Source organism: Pseudorca crassidens, chromosome 21 (assembly GCF_039906515.1).
Source record: "Pseudorca crassidens isolate mPseCra1 chromosome 21, mPseCra1.hap1, whole genome shotgun sequence".
NCBI lineage: Eukaryota > Metazoa > Chordata > Mammalia > Artiodactyla > Delphinidae > Pseudorca > Pseudorca crassidens.
In genome coordinates, this window is record NC_090316.1 from 4,760,529 (window position 1) to 4,777,465 (window position 16,937).

General features: G+C 41.7%; 1 protein-coding gene across 4 annotated transcripts in view; it reads right to left on the minus strand.

The window, feature by feature from the left end:
• HOOK3 (hook microtubule tethering protein 3) overlaps positions 1-16,937 on the minus strand; it is a 128,656-nt gene that overhangs the window by 93,641 nt on the left and 18,078 nt on the right. For all 4 annotated transcript variants that reach the window (XR_010939477.1, XM_067721445.1, XM_067721446.1 and 1 more), the window contains exons 3-5: positions 6,034-6,106; positions 3,088-3,138; positions 1,381-1,513 (exon numbers count right to left, since the gene is read on the minus strand). Coding sequence is in view for 3 of the 4 variants with exons in the window: in XM_067721445.1 (XP_067577546.1) it covers positions 1,381-1,513; positions 3,088-3,138; positions 6,034-6,106 (257 nt within the window). In the remaining variant the exon portion in view is untranslated. The remainder of the gene's footprint in view (positions 1-1,380; positions 1,514-3,087; positions 3,139-6,033; positions 6,107-16,937) is intronic.

A 16,937-nucleotide genomic window follows, 5' to 3' on the forward strand; every position in this document is an offset into this window, starting at 1 on the left:
TCAGCTCAGTACAAAGAGCATTTAGTTCTAATGTGGGAGACACGTGTTTTTGTCCTCGCTAGCCTCTCACGAGCAAGAGATCTTGGGCAAGTCAAACAATACTCAGGAGTCTCAGTTTCCCAATTTGTAAAAAGTGCTGTTTGTTCTGTTAACCAGGCAGGAGGGAGAACTAGGTAAATATTATTTTTAGTGCATTTTTACTGCTAATCTCTGCTTTTTCAAATACACCACCACTTACGTGCCCCAATTTGACAAGTCAGATAGCCAAGAGAAATGCACGCTGAGCCAACGCCTCACTTCTAGGAACTGAGAAACAGCCTCTAAACACAGAGCCCTTGTGTCTGCGGTGCGCTATGGGCTGCGAAGCAAACACACACACCGTTTCACCGACTCCTCACGACGACCAGCTGTCGTGCCCTCCCTCTGCAGACGAGGAAAGAGGCCGGGCCCCCAGGGCAGTGACAGGTAACACTCGGCAACTCAGAAGTGCATTTGATCCAAGCTCTCTGCTGTGTTCCTGAGACCAGAGCATGCCCTCTGGACAGTGAGAGGTTAAAATCCTGTTCAAATTTTTCATCATTTATGTAATTTTTAGGGAAAACCTCAAGCCAGGTGTTACAGAGAACACTTGGTCTGTGTGAGAAGCTCAACAAATATTTTGATTGTCTTCCCATAGAATGACGGATATAGGTAACATCCTTGCCTTCTCCTATTCACACCCTGTAATAAATAATGAGCCAACTCTTAACAGCTATACATCTCCAAGAGCTGATGAATCTCCTAACAGAATAAATACATAAGAAATTCTTATCTGAATTCAATGAACTACATTAAATAATTTTTCATCTGCCTTTTAAAGTCAAGGGTTCTACTTAGAAATGCCCACCCCACTCAACTGCAAGTTCCGTGAGGGCAGGTACTATATTGGTTTTGTCTGACACTGTGTTCCAAGCCCCGGCATGATGCATGAATTCAGTAAATGTTTATGAAGTAAACCCTTTGCACTTGCAATCTAAAATATCGAACTTTACACTCCTATAGCTGAATTGACTATTATTAATTAATTATTAATTAATTTGGCTGGACCTTGTCCAATTAACAGTAAATTTCATTACATTCAGTGTAGTTAAAAATAATCTACTCAAAGAATTATGCAGTCTTGCAGAAAGGGGAAGAACATCATCATAATCAAATTTATTCTAACCTGTAAAACTCTTTTCAGCTTGAAAACAGATTACTAGCAAAATCACAGAAAATGGCATACTTTGTGGGTGGCCTTAAGATGTTGTTGTTTGTACATGGGATTTATATATAAAATATACAATGTGTATTACTTTACTTAACTATTTTACATGCATACACTAACGTCAAATAAATTACCTTGCTTCTGTTCACAGTTCACAGCACAGCCTAAAATGAGTTGGAGCATCCTTCCCAGCTCTGCGGCATCAGAATGCTCCCCAATAAGGTTCACATCAGGGAGAGTAAAGTCATTAATTTGCTGCCCTAAAATCTGGACAGAGATAAAAACATGAGAATTGCATTTACATCTATATGACCAAATAAAATACTTGATAGAGATTAGTTTGTCAGAAACTCACTGTTAAGAGCAGAGCAGTTAAGCCAATCTCACTCCCAATTTCTACTTATACCTCCCATACATAAATTATAACTATCCTGAGTCACAACAACTTAGTCCCTCATCTGGTATGTGGTATGCACGCTGAGCAAAGAAACTGAGTACTACTGACCCCTCCACCTCCCCAGAAAGACTGGATGTGCACTCTCCAGAGAAGTAGAGCCTGAGAGCTTCTGAACCAGGGGGCACCAGAAAGAGCAGAAGTTAAATATAGGTTCATGCCCACAACAGGAAGACTCCCCTGGCCACCTTCACTCCATTTGACTCTAAAATACTGATAACAAGACACCCACATAAGCAAAGAGAATGGAGGCTTCCTTCATGGGGAAACTGGCCCCAAATGAAATGACACATTTAGACAAACGGGTAGGTTTCTGTCTGATAACCCTACAGTGAAAAAAGAAGATCCTAAAAGCACAGAAGCAGGATGAATGTGGCTGTAGTGTGATGGGTAAGGAAAGAGCAGGGAAAGAGGAGGTGAGAAGGGTCATGTGGCATCCGGTGGCTCCTCGTAAGAAGTATGGATCTGATTCTCGATGCGACAGGAAACCATGGAAGATGACTTGGAGGATGAGAGTGACATAAATTCTCCTTTTTAAAAACTCATCCTGGCTTGAGAGTGGAGAATAGACTGTAGCGGGGCAGAAGTGAAATCAGGGCACACTCCGCGAGTTATCTAAGCAAAAGCTGGTGATGGCTCGGTACAGGGTGGTGGCAGCAGAAACAGAGAAAACTGTATTTTGGAGATTTAACTATAGGTCTTGCTGATGATATCAAATGAAGGAAGGACTGCAGGATGATCTGTAGGCTCTGGACTTGAATAGTAGGGCGGACGGCAGAGTCACACACTGAGGTGAAGACAGATAACGTAAGTACAGATGTAGGTTTAAATGCACGTAAGCTTGTCGGGAAAAAACAGTAAGGAAATAACACAGGTGTTTCTAGGCTATGTTGCGTCCACTTGGTATCTGTGATCATGAAATTTAAAGTAAAACTAGTTCCACTGCCTGATTTTTTTCCCCAGCGATATCCTGACCGTTCTGATGCAGACTCAGAGGATAAACTGAGTTAATCTAGGGGTAGGGGTTTGCCAAGGAATAAAATGGAAGTAGGCACAGGACTTGTTAGTAACTATGCATGGACTCTAAACCACCTTCACGAGTAAGGGAAGAAAGGAGAGAGTTAATGGACAGCAGAAGGGAAAGTTCAACATAAATGAGTAACCACTCACAAACTATCCATATTATAGTGAAAAAGATTATCTAGTAAACATCTAATAGCTGGTGAACCAGCTTTTTGAACCAACATCTTAGAGACCATACAATGGAAGATAAAGCTGATTATTAACATTAAGGTAATATTTCCTTTACTTGAAACTACTGTAAAATATTGTAAGATTAAACTATCCTACAGTAATACTTCCAAGCAGAATGATAAAAACTCCTTACCTCATGATTGTAATCCAGGATTCCTTTCAAAATTTTCTTTAAATTGCTTATCTGTTTAAAGAGAGAGAAACCAACTGGGTAAAAAGCAATCACAGATGAAAATATAGTTTAACCTAAAAAATTTCTGAACCAACTAATCATTCTTGTTAATCATAAAGTAAACATAAAAAATAAAATTCAACAGTACATTTGAATTACTATCATAAAAAAGACTATCAGTGGCTTAATTTATTTGATCTAAGAGATTTATAAAGCAAATTAAGTATCCAATTATGTTAAATTTTCAATGTTCTAACCACACTGACAAAAATTCGAAGGTAACTGAACAAGACCTAACAGTAAGATTAAATTATGTAGATCTTCTGCATGGAAAAAAAAATGTATCATCCTTAGTGAAGACTTGAGCTCAGTGCTGTTTTACCCAGAAAAGTAGAGTTGCATGTTACATAGAGGGTAAGTTCTAAATTTAGAGCATTAAACAAAAATTACAGTCAAAATTACCCTTGGATATCTCCTAACACAACCTACAAATCAGGTAGTCACCTATGAAGGAATGATTCCAAATTCCTCCATGGTCAGAAAAGTGTTTTCCTTCAGCTGAGACCAAGTAAATATTTAGGAGCCATAAGGTTAAAAAAATACTACTGCATCTTTAAATGTTAGTATAACGCTCAGCATTGCCAAGATACTTGTGCTATAAAAAGCATCCCAGTAACAAGACAGGATGAGGGGCCAACACTCACTCAACTCCAGAGCGCAGGCTCCTGGTCATGTTACCTGGGTGAAATCACGGGCAGAATTACCTGCACTATTTACTGTAAACTTATTTTCTTCCCTTTTTTTTTTTGACCCAACTCATCTGGCTGAATTTGCGTTGTCATATGCACACATGATATGATGCTGTTGATCATCTACCTGGCTGTCCCCAGGTAGATGCTCATAGTTGAAGATGTCCTAGGACAGAAGACTGTAGGAGTGATAGCTATCAAATAAAAGATTCCACAGCAGGGGGATCCAGTGGTTAATCAAAGACATACTTATTTTTAAGGGAGAAAATAAACTGAAAACTTCATATTAAAAAAAAAAAGAATCTCATAAATAAAACTAACATGTTTTGTATGCCTAAAAATTTGGAGACACGGAAAATATATAATATACTTTCTCTGGTTCTAGGGTGTTCAATTTTTCGTATTATAACATTTTAAATTAGAAAGTCTTAAAAATCAATGTTTTCACTTAAAATGGTAGTTTATTCTCCACTGAAAAAAGCTACAAATCTTATAATTAATCAATGGTATCTTAAAATCAATCTTAAAATGGAAGAAATATAATTGAAGAAACATAATATAGGATAAAATATAGAGAATAGGAATGCAAATCGGAATGGTTACTTTCAGTTCAGAATATTAAGAGTACAATAAACATTTCGCTTTCTCTCTGTTACTGCCTTTGCCACCCTGGTGACACTGAAGACCATGTGGATTTACGCGCACACTGTGTGCACGGGCGTGGGACACGCAACTCCCTCTTGTGAAGCAGCAGCAAACATAAGCTGATTTAGCAGCAAGACTTTAAACAGGTTATAACGTTAAAAAGCCATCACTTTTATTGCCTGTTCTTGAAGGGTTATTGAGAAATTAAATAGCATCCATTCACTCTAGCTTAGTGAAAAGGAGGAATTAGATTTTGGCAGACCCAATATCTAGTCAGTGAATAAATATTTTCCTCAAACACGTGTTTTATGGGGAAATATAAAGACAAACCACGCTTAGCTCATCTTAAGTCCAGGGGTTTCACACGCTCACTCACTTGCACTTCGGAGTCCCTACCAATGTGTATTAAAAATAAATGGCTCCAGAGTTTTCCAAGCTGCCAGTCATGACCACAGATCAAGGTGGTGTAAGGAAACTATAGAGATGGAGAACAAGTCAGCGGTGGCCAGGGGTTCGGGTGAGGGTGGTGTGGTTGATGGGACAGAGGCTCCACCAGACACCTGGCAGGGATGGGGCAGCCTGCATCGCCGTTATGTGAGTCTACACGCTGACAGGGCCACACAGGGCGGCGCACACACACAGAAGAGTGTGTGCAGAACGACTGAACTGTGAACACGCTGTGGATCGTATCCACGTCGGTTCCCCAGGTTTGCTACTGCATTACAGTCACACAAGATGTCAGCCCTGGAGAAACTAGGGGAAAGGTATGTGGAACTTCTCTGTACATTTCTTTTCCCAACCCCTGTGAATCTATAATCGTTTCAAAATATAAAGTTAAAAAAATAATTTACAGATGGGTTGCAATCTATATTTCAAAAACTAAACTAAAAACATTACTGCATTAAGTAAGGTTAAAAACGTATTCAACTATTCAGGAACATGCAGTTAGGCGGGTGGGAGGCTGCAGTGTAAACTGTGTTTCTCACTGTGGGTTTCCATCAAAGATGCTTGGGGCATACCGAAAAATAAGGCTACTAGGAAGGAAATAAAAATAATCCATTCTCTGAGTGTTCTGGACACAGTTAATAATGATCAGTATTTTCTCATTATTAATAACAACACTAGCAACTAACATTACTGTCCTAAGTACATTATATGTATTAATTCATTTATCTCTGTGAGGTAGATCCTATCACAATCCCCATTTTACAAACGGGAAAACTCAGGCACTGAAAGGTTAAAGACTTTCCCAGCGGCTGTGAGCGGCTGGGCTGGGATGTGGACACAGGCAGTCTGGCTCTGAAGCCCGAGCCCTCAGTCACTATGCTTTACCAACTCAGACTATATCTTGGTGAGCAATTCCAGGTTACCCCAATCTTCAATTCTAGATTATTTCACCAAAGGCTATCTAAGTTTCTAAAGCTCACTAGACACATCAGAGCAAAAGTCAACAAGTATTATATACACCCAAGTAAAAGGTTAATTAACAAATAGGAAAATAAAAAGAAAATACCTTTAGCCTCCAATTATCTCCTACTTCAGTTTTAATTCTGTTTAGCCAATTTTCATCAAAATATGCAGGATCTCTGCAAATAAGAAAAGGCTAGCATGTTAATATCATGTAGCTTTCAAGCTAAAACAAAACCAAACACACACACACAATTGAAACCCGTCCTGTATTATCACTTAACTGCAACAAAAAGAGGTATTTGACACACATGAGCCACAAAATAATACATGTACATGAGATCGAATGCAATTACAGTAGAAATCTCTAAAATCAACTGTTATCACTCATTAAAAAACATAATTTTATCAAAAGCAAGCTAAAAGGTGAAAAGTGATAACATACAATTAATACATGTTTTTCAAATTATACACTAATCTGGAATTAACATAATTAGTAGATACCATGCTAATATCTAAAAACAGTCAAAATCAATGACAATTGTTTTATAAAGGCAAAGGACGTATATTAGGAAGAAGGTTAAAATAAGCTTTTCAGTTAATATTTCAATGACTTCCATCACCTACTACTTCAAAGGTCACCAATAATGTTATTAAAATTTCAGTTTCTTTAAATAATATAAACAGAGAACCTGTTTATGTAATACTAGACATTAGACAAAGTTGGATACCATTTCTGTTTGCAGAAGCCCTAAATCTAAGATAACACTGGTGTGGACAAACAAACTGAAACAAGGATAGACGCTGAATATACTTATGCTTATTTTTCTTAGGAAAACCTCCAAAACTTCTATAAACACGAGAAAGAAAAAAAAAAAAGGTTTTATCCTGGTATGATAGTCGCTTTAAAGTTCCTGAAATCGATGCTCTAAAAAATTAAATTATTTGTTCAAGACCACAGACTGAACACCTCTGTCCTGCTCCAGCAAGTGCCAAATCCAAAGATCTTTTCATTACACAACAACCTCCGTTCACTCAGAAAACATAATGGCAACAAGGGAAATATGTTAGGGGAAAAAAAATCTACATTTCAACTTACACTGTCACTCAGACTGATAAATACAACCGCTACTAAATTTTGGTCAAATTACCTTTAAATAAAGTAACCTGCTATGTAGAATTTTAAAACTTTATTATTAAGAAAAATATATACTTAGGCAGAAGAATTTTTTGGTAGAATTTTTTAAATTAATTGCTTGATTGATTAATTAATTAATTAATGGCTGTGTTGGGTCCTCGTTGCTGCGCGCAGGCTTTCTCTAGTTGCAGCGAGAGGGGCTACTCTTCGTTGCAGTGCACAGGCTTCTCGCTGCAGTGTCTTCTCTTGTTGCAGAGCACGGGATCTAGGTGTGTGGGCTTCAGTAGTTGTGGCTTGCGGGCTTTAGAGCACAGGCTCAGTGATTATGGTGCACGGGCTTAGTTGCTCTGTGGCATGTGGGATCCTCCCGGGCCAGGGATTGAACCCGTGTCCCCTGCATTGGCTGGTGGATTCTTAACCACTGCGCCAACAGGGAAGTCCCAAGGCATAAGTATTTAGGAAAAAAGTTACAGCTAAGTTTTCTCTGTAGAAATCTATTAGGATTATTTTTGAAGCCTGTATCCAAGTTAACATGTTAACTTTATTGTCTATTTCTCTATTCTTAAATTTTTAAAAATTGAGATATAATTCACATACCATACAACTCACCCATTTGAAATACACAATGCAATGGATTTTAGTACATTCACATCACCACAATCTAATTTTAGAACCTTTCCACCTTCCCCAAAGAAATCCTGTATCCATTGGCTGTCACTCCCATTTCCCTCTCTCCAGCCTCTAGAAATTACTAATCTACTTTCTGTTTTCATGGGCTTGCCTATTTTGTACATTTCATATAAATGAAATTATACACTGTGTGGGGTCTTTTGTGTCTGGCTTCTTTCACTCAGCATGCTTTTAAGGTTCATCCATGTTGTAGGACGCGTCACCACTTCATTCCTTTTTATGGCTCAAAAACATTCCATTTATGGATACACTACGTTTTGTTTATCTATTCATCAGCTGATATACATGCTTCATGTGGGTATGTTCCTAGGAGTGGAATTGCTCGGTCCTGTAATAACTCTGTTTAACATCTGAAGTGTGACCAAACTGTTTTCCAAAGCAGCTGTACCATTTTACACTCCTGCTAGCAACACGTCAGGTCCAATTTTTCCACAGCCTGTCAACATTTGTTATTATCTCTCTAAAAAGTTATGCTCATCCTAGTGGGTGTGAAGTATTATATTATCTCACTGTGTTTTTTAAAAAAAATTTTTATAATTCATTTATTTTTATTATTTTTTTAATTTTTGGCTGTGTTGGGTCTTCGTTGCTGCGTGCGGGCTTTCTCTAGTTGCGGCGAGTGGGCCTCTCATTGCAGTGGCTGCTCTTGTTGCGGAGCACGGGCTCTAGGCGTGCGGGCTTCAGTAGTTGTGGCGCATGGGCTCAGCAGTTGTGGTGCACGGGCTTAGTTGCTCTGTGGCATGCGGGATCTTCCCAGACCAGGGCTCGAACCCGTGTCCCCTGTGTTGGCAGGCAGATTCTTAACCACTGTGCCACCAGGGAAGTCCCTCTCACTGTGGTTTTGATTTGCACTTCCTTAATGACTAACAACATTGAGCATCTTTTCATGTGCTTATTGGCCACCTGTATATCCTCTAGGGACAAGTCTATTCAGACTCTTTCCTGTTAAACAACTGAATTGTCTTTTTATTATTGAGTTGTGAGAGGTGGTTTTTTTTTCGGTTTGTTTTTTTTTTTGTTTTCAGTATTCAGGGTAAAAGCACCTTATCAGATATAAGATGTGTAAATAATTTCGCACATTCTGTGAGTTATCTTTTCACTTTCTTGATGGCATAATTTGCAGCACAATGGTTTTTAATTTTTGATAACGTTCAATTTATCTATCTTTTGCTGTTGGTATTATATCTAAGAAGGTTTTGCCTAATCCAAGGTCAGGAAGATTTACTTCTATGTTTTCTTCTAAGATTCTCACAGCTTTAGTTTTAAATTGAAGTTATGATCCATGTGCATAGTGTACGTAAAGGGTCTAACTTCCTCCTTCTGCATGTAGATATTCATACCCATCTATTTTTGTTTTAAGCTTCATCTAGCTTCTTTAGTCAAGGTTCTTTTGCTGTTAAGTCACAGAAACTAATTTGAGCAAAACTGTGCAAAAAAAGGGAACTTACTGGAAGACCACTGATGTATGTTATGGTACATAAAGATAGCTGGGCCTCCTTGAGTAGTGAAATTAGGATCTGCAAAGCTGTTAAGAATCCAGACAGTACTCCCCTTCTGACTTTCACCTTTGCTTCTGCCCATCTATTTGTTTTCTCTCTGAAGACCAACTTTTTCTGTTTCTCCACACAACGCTGAAGAGAGCCACACACACACTCCAAGTCTTCACCATGCCAGTTCAAGAAGATAGTTTTGAAGACCAGCCATAACTCAATCCCAATTCTAAATTCCCAGGAAACTCCAAATAATACAGCTACAGTCTGTTTTTCATCCCTAGTCCGATTGTATGTGACCAAAAGGATGGAGAGCCACAAGTAGGACACCCACAACTTCAGGTCTCAGAGAAAGGGACTCCTGTAAACTGGGCAGAGAACCCCCCCAAAGTGTCCTCTTTGCTTAAAACCTCTTGTGAAAATACATAATGCAAAGAAAAACAACTTAAGTGAATTCTACTGAGATATTAAAGAATTGTTATAAAAATAGCTCAGAAAGTAAAAAATATTCCATATTTTTAATAATCAAAAAAACTGTAATCTAAAAATCATAATCATTGCCAATCAAGTAATAGTCTTTCCAATCAAAAATGACAATCATAAGTAGGGCAATCTGTGAGTCTGGTGCTAAATGGGTGGTGATTACCCAAAGCCAAAGGCACTGAACTTACTAGCTAAGTGGAAATTCAGGGCCACACAGCTAAAAGATACTTATATTTCAACAGGAAACCCCTTAACTTATAAAAAAGAATGCTTTAAAATGTCTAAGAGGGCTTCCCTGGTGGCGCAGTGGTTAAGAATCTGCCTGCCAATGCAGGGGACATGGGTTCAAGCCCTGGTCCGGGAAGATTCCACATGCCGCGGAGCAAATAAGCAACCCTGTGCGTCACAACTACTGAGCCTGTGCTCTACAACCTGCGAGCTACAACTACTGAGCCCACATGCCACAACTACTGAAGCCTGCACGCCTACAGCCTGTGCTCCGCAGTAAGAGAAGCCACCGCAATGAGAAGCCCGTGCACCGCAATGAAGAGTAGCCCCCCGCTCGCCGCAACTAGAGAAAACCTGCGCGCAGCAACGAAGACCCAATGCAGCCAAAAATAAAATAATAAATTTATTTAAAAAAAAATTAAAATGTCTAAAATTATATACTCTGAGAACTCCAAGATTATGGGATACTTCATTTACAACTTAGAGCAACACTTCTTATGAATCAAAGAACTCAGAAAAATCTGAATAAAGTATTTCAAACCAATCACTATGATACAGTTTGCTTCTTGCCTAAAAGATGACCACATCAAAGCCTCAGAATGTGCCTGAGCTGGGCGGGAAGACGACAAAAGACAGCCATTACCACCATGTACTCAGCACCAGTAACCTGCCAACCATGGAGCCAGGCACTCTGTGTTCACAGTGACACTGCCAGGAAGGTATCGCTGTCCCCATGGTACGCTGAGCAATATCAGACTCAGAAGTTAAGTAATTTCCCCAGGTTCAATCACACCGTTAAGTGGCAGAGTTGATGGTACTGTCGCTTTTGTTACAAGAGATCAGCAGAGTTCAACACGAAACTGGTCCTAGCAAACACCACCAAGGGCCTGTGGCTAATTCTCTCCTTCCTGCTCAGCCGTCTAGTCACAGAGAACAAAGACCCACATCGTTCAAGATGTTCTATGGTCAACAGGGGCAGGTGTCTGTCTCATTCACCACTGTCTGCCCAGCACTTCACGTCTGACGCACAGCAGTTCTCATTGATACCTGTGCACTGAAATACATTTGGAAGGTGATAGCACTTTTATTTAATAAGCTTCCAATCTGCTACTTGGGCGGAACACAGCAAGAATAGTAGTCCACAAATCTAAACTATGACACAAATTAACCTATCTATGAAACAGAACAGACCCACAGACATAGAGAACAGACTGGTGGTTGCCAAGGGGGAGGGGGTTGGGGGAGGGATGGAGTGGGAGGTTGGGATTAGCAGATGTAAGCTTTTAGACATAGAATGGATCGACAACAAGGTGCTACTGTATAGCACAGTGAACTATATTCAATATCACCTAATGAACCATAATGGAAAAGAATATTTTAAAAAAGTATATATATATATATATATATATATGTATAACTGGATCACTTTGCTGTACAGCAGTAATTAACACAACACTGTAAATCAACTATACTTCAATTAAAAAAAAAAAAACAATAGTAGTCCACAGCATTCTTCCATTCAATACTTTTCCTAGTCATGAACTTGACTCAAATATGCAGGCATCTAGCCATAACTCTGTTTCGCTAAGTAGTTTACAATTTCAGCAATGTTTTCTAAGTACCCCTTAATAAACGTTCTCAGGCTAGGATCAAACAGCATAAAGGTGATTTTCTCCAACATATTAACAGATTATAGTTCTGCACAGATACGTAAATGACAAGGGATAATCTTACTCGGAATGTTCTTCATGAGCCAGAAACCATCTTTAGCGTCTTACTATGTCCTGACTCCTGTTAAGGAAATGACACAAACCAGCCACAAAACATATGAAGCCATTTCCTCGACTTTCCCAGCACATCTATTCGGCTGTAACTTATGCACCAGTCATAGCTTAAGCTAAAGGAAAAGCCCATTGATTTTAATCCGTTAACACAATTCCAGGAATACACTGTCATCCTGCAGTCAACTGCTTCCACAGAAACCAAAAAATTAAATTTTATTTCTACTGCTTAAATTATTTAAGTACCATAATATTCTTATTGAAGTCCCCCAAATTAAGATGGGGTCCGAAACAAACACTGTATTTTGACTCAATTTCTTAATATGACATTTTTATTAGCAAATGTTACTATTTTTTAAAATAGATACGTTAATTCTTAGGTCTATTTTCCTTTTTCTTTTGGCCGCGCTGTGCAGCATGCAGGATCTTAGTTCCCTGACCAGGGATCAAACCCGTGCCCCCTGCAACGGAAGCTCGGAGTCTTAACCACCGGACTGCCAGGGAAGTCCCTCTTAGGTCTATTTTCTAATCATCCTTTCATTACCTAAAACAATCATTTTGGTCCCCTGCCACTAAATGGATATTCAAGAGTTGGCTATGACATTTATATTTCGCATCCTTGATGACAACAAAAATAAAGCAAATTATGCTTTAGCCCCTGCAGTGTTAGAAAGAGAAACAGAGGCGCAGAGGCACAGGCTCTAAACCAAGGGCAGGCAATCAGGTCCCATAAATAAAAAGAGGCATTCCACCGCTGTCCGCAGCTTGGCCTTCATTTTACCTCTTTTGGTCTCATTTACTTTCTTTTTCCCTCTTTCTTTAACTCTGAAAATAAAACATAATGGCACTTAGAGGCACAACTACTTCTGATCTTGCTCTTTCAATCAATATGCAGTTGTGGCAGAATAAAAAATATATTTGCCCTCTGTCCCTGGATCCTGGTGCTGAGCTCCTAAAACCCTGAGAATTTCCTGAGTGATGGGGTGTCTTTTATAACTCATCATGAGCTCTTTCCAGCCACACCGGAGCTTATGCTAACAGGGTGATTCACTGTGGGACCCACAGACAGCTTCAGGACGAGGGCTGGTCCCAGAGGAATTTTCAGCCCCACCCCCTGACCTCCAGGAAGGGACTGGCGGCGGAGTTCAAACACGTGGCTAACGACTTCACTCATGTCTCTTTAGTGAAACCCCCCAATAAAACCCTAAACAACAGGGTTCAGAACTTCGGGGTGGGTGAGCACATCACTGTGCTGGGAAGGCAGTGGGCTCACGGGGTCCCAGAGCTCTGCGCTGCCTCTACCCCACATGTCCCTGTGCATCTCCTTCATGTGGCTGTTCCTGAGTTGGATCCTGTACAATAAAAATGTAATCATAAGTATAGAGCTTCCCTGAGTTTTGTGTCATTCTCGCAAATATCAAACCTGAGGGGGTTCATGGGAACTCCTGCATTTGCAGTTGGCTGGGCAGAAGTGTGGGTGCCCCACGGACCCCATCCATATCTACCTGGCGTCTGCAGCGGGGACAGTCTTGTGGGACTGGGGCCTTAACTGCCGAGTCTGCCCCGAGGGTCAGAATCAAAGGACTGTGACCTTAACTTGTGGGTCTGAGCTACCTCAGGAAGCTGGTGTCAGAACATCGAGTTGGTATCAGGGAAACTGTTGATGGAAAATGACAGAGTGGTGAACTCTTCTTGGAGATAAAGGATAAAAGAAGATAAAAGTTGCTTTCTTTTCATTTCCAAGTTCATAATTCCATATTCATTCATTTAGCTAGCATTTACAGAACACCTACTCTAGAGCAGGACAAGGGGCTCTGGGAGGTAAGGGCGGCGGCGATACTGAACAGGTGGTCAGGGTGGGCTAGGTGGAGAGGCAGACAGCTCTCAGTGGGGACTGGCAGCTGGTGAGGAAGGGCAGCATGTGGACATCTGACTGATAAACATCCGAGGCAGAGGGACGGGCCACGCACGATGCCCCCAGCAGAAGGCGTGTGAGGACGAGCAGGGTGCTGCTGTGGGAAAGAACGCCAGCAAATGAGGTCAGAGTTCAAGAGGGAAGAGATATGGGAACATACGTACGTGTATAACTGATTCACTTTGTTACAAAGCAGAAACTGACACACCATTGTAAAGCAATTATACTCCAATAAAGATGTTAAAAAAAAAAATGGAATGCGGTCTGAGTGGTACCAAGGGCTCAGGTCACTAGGGCTCTGATACATCACTGTGAGTCCTTTGGCTTTTACCCTGAGTGAAATGGGGCACCAGTGCAGGGCTCTAAGCAGAAAACCTCACTGTGGTTGTTGGGTTCACATGAGACTCTGGGGCAGGCAACTACAGAAACACCGACACTGGTCAGGAAGTTACCAACATGATATGGGCAAGAGATGACGGCAGCCAGACCAATATGGTAGCAGTAAAGGTAATAATTTTTATCATAAAACTTTTTTACTCCTAAAAATTCCACTATACATCTGTGATAAGTAAGGCACTTTCCTGTGCCTTACTAACCATGGTTCTGATACTACACCTAACATAACAAAGAAACACTCCCAGAATACCACCTAATACTCAATCTGTATTCAAATTTCCTCCATTACATCCTTGAAATGTCTTTGTTCACACAAGATCCAAGCTTCATGCATTGCATTTGTTTTTGTTTTTGAAACTGTGGTAAGAACACTTAACATGAGCTCTGCCCTCTCGAGAGACATTCAAGACCAGAGTACAGTGCTATGAACCACAAGCACAGCGCTGCACAGCAGGCCTTAAGGGCTTATGCATCTCATGCAACTGAAACTTTACACCTGTTGAACAGCAACTCCCATTTCCCCCAAATCCCAGCCCCTGGCAGCCACCACTTCACTCTGCTTCCATGAGTCTGACCACTTCAGACACCTCCCAGAAGTGGAGTGGTGCAGTCTGCCCCCTGGGACTGGCTTTCTCACGTAGCATGACGTCCTCCGGGGCATCCACGCTCTGCACGCGGCAGGTCTTCCAGAAGAACCACGTGATGCGTTTGGTCAGTGTCTTTCTCTCTGGACTCTGTGATCTAGAAGGATCCACCCCGTTCCTTTCTTCTCTTGACATTCACTTGCTGAAGAGACCAGGTCAACTGTCCTGTGAAATATCGCACTTTCTGGATTTTCCTGATCCTTTCCTTGTGACTCAGTTTAACCTATTCCTCTGTCCTCTGTATTTCTCTGTAATCTGGAAGTTAGATCTAAAGGCTGGATTTAGCTATATTTTAAAAGTGTAGCCTTCAGTGTTTCCTGATGGGTTGGATGCAGGATGTGGAGAAAAAGAAAGATAGGTTTCAAGGTCTGAGCAGCTCAAGGCCAGAAATGCCAACAACTGAAATGAGAAGACTTTGACTGAGTGGGTCTGAGCAGAAGACAGGGTTTAGTTCTAGATACGATGACTCTGACATGTCTTTTAGACCCAACTGGAGATGCTAAGTAGACAATCAGACAAGTTGGGACGTCAGAGGAGAGGTTCACGCTGGAGATAAAAATCTGAGCGTCCTTAGGATACGGATGCTATTTAAGGCTAAGAGACTAGACGAAATCACTGAGGGGGTGAATGCAAACAAAAGAGAAGAGGGGCCAGGCCTGAGTCCTTAAGCTCTGCATCCTTAGGAGGGAGCACAGGAGAGCGAAACCAGCACAGGAAATGCAGATCATCCAATGAGACAGGAGAGAAACCTGGAAGGTCACAGTATCCTGGAGGCCAAATCTTACTAAGTGTCAGAAGGAAGTAATAAGCAGATGAGCATCTGTCCTTTGAACGCCGCTGCCAGTCCAGACGAGGACTGAGAATGAGCATTAGCATCACAACAAGTGCAGTTCTAACATGATGGTGGGGAAACCGTGACAGAAGTGGGTTTAAGGGGGGGTGGGGGAGAACTCTGAGACAGATGCTGCACAGGCAGGGGAACGGGAGCAGTGGCTGACAGGAGTGGGATCCTGAGAAGTCTGTTTAAAGACAAATAAGCCTGCTTCCCTGCTAGTGGATATGACCCTGCAGAGCAGGCGAAGCCGTGGGTGCAGCAAAGAGGGGAGAACTGGTAAAGCAAAGATCTTGAGTAGGTGAGAGGCAAAGGGACCCAACAGACAACGTGCAGCCACTGACTTTACGACAGGACTGCCCCCAGCACAGCTCGAAGGCGGTAACGGGCAGCGAGGTGGCCACATTGATGCCGGTGGGGGCAAACGTAGTCGGGGAGTCAACAGAGATTCTCTTGTATGTGTTTCAACTTTCTCAGAAGTAGGCGGTCCCTTACCTTGGAAGGTAATCAGAGGAGAGAGTGGGGAAGTGGTGCTGAAGGTCTGCAGAAAGGACAGTGGGGGACGGTCACCCGGAAGAGGGGTAGTGAGAGGGCTGGGGAAGTACCAGATGACCAGGGGTTCACACTGGGAAATGTAAAATGAGACGCACCAGCAAGTCTGTGTCTTTTCCAGCTCGGTTCAGCCGCATAGGTGAGACGCAGAACTGGTGGGATATTAGATTTAACCAAGTTGTGGTTTAGCTAAAAAAGTACAAAGAAATAAAAAAGGGGCAGAGAAGCTAAAAATGTACACAGGGAGTGATTATGACTGACCACGGAATTTCAGCTGAATAAGAGGAAAGAAAGAGGGGAAGGTGAAGGACAGTGTTGAGACCCCACCTGCCCTCGAGAACGGAAGGGTGGCTGGAGATGTGCGGCCAGAGAGAGTGAGATGGAAAGAGAGGAGGCAGTGGTCAGACGGCAGGAGAGAGCAAACCGAGACCACAGAGGGTCGCAGATTACTGGTGATGATAAGCCATGGGGTATGACCTCGAGATTGAGTGGCTGAAACTGGGTAGAGGATGAGACCAAAGTAGATGAGTCAAGGAGTTGACAGGCAACGGTCTGAAGGACCATATCCAAGTCCCCAGGAATTTCAGCAAGGGTGGTACTGGAAAGAGCAGCAGGATGCCTGGATCCAAAGCTGCTGAGAAACGAGAGGGATGATGTCATAAGACTCAAAACTGGGGGGTGTTAGGGAAGATGTGAGGGGAACGGTCTGGAAGCAGCACTGAGGAGGCACCATGCTGAGCCAAGTGGTACATGAAGAAGAAACAGCCTTACTTAGAAGCCTGCAGAGGCAGTGCTGTTACGGGAGAAGAGGATTCTTTCAGGCCCGAAACTGATCAGTGCAAAGCAGTGATTGTTCTCTGG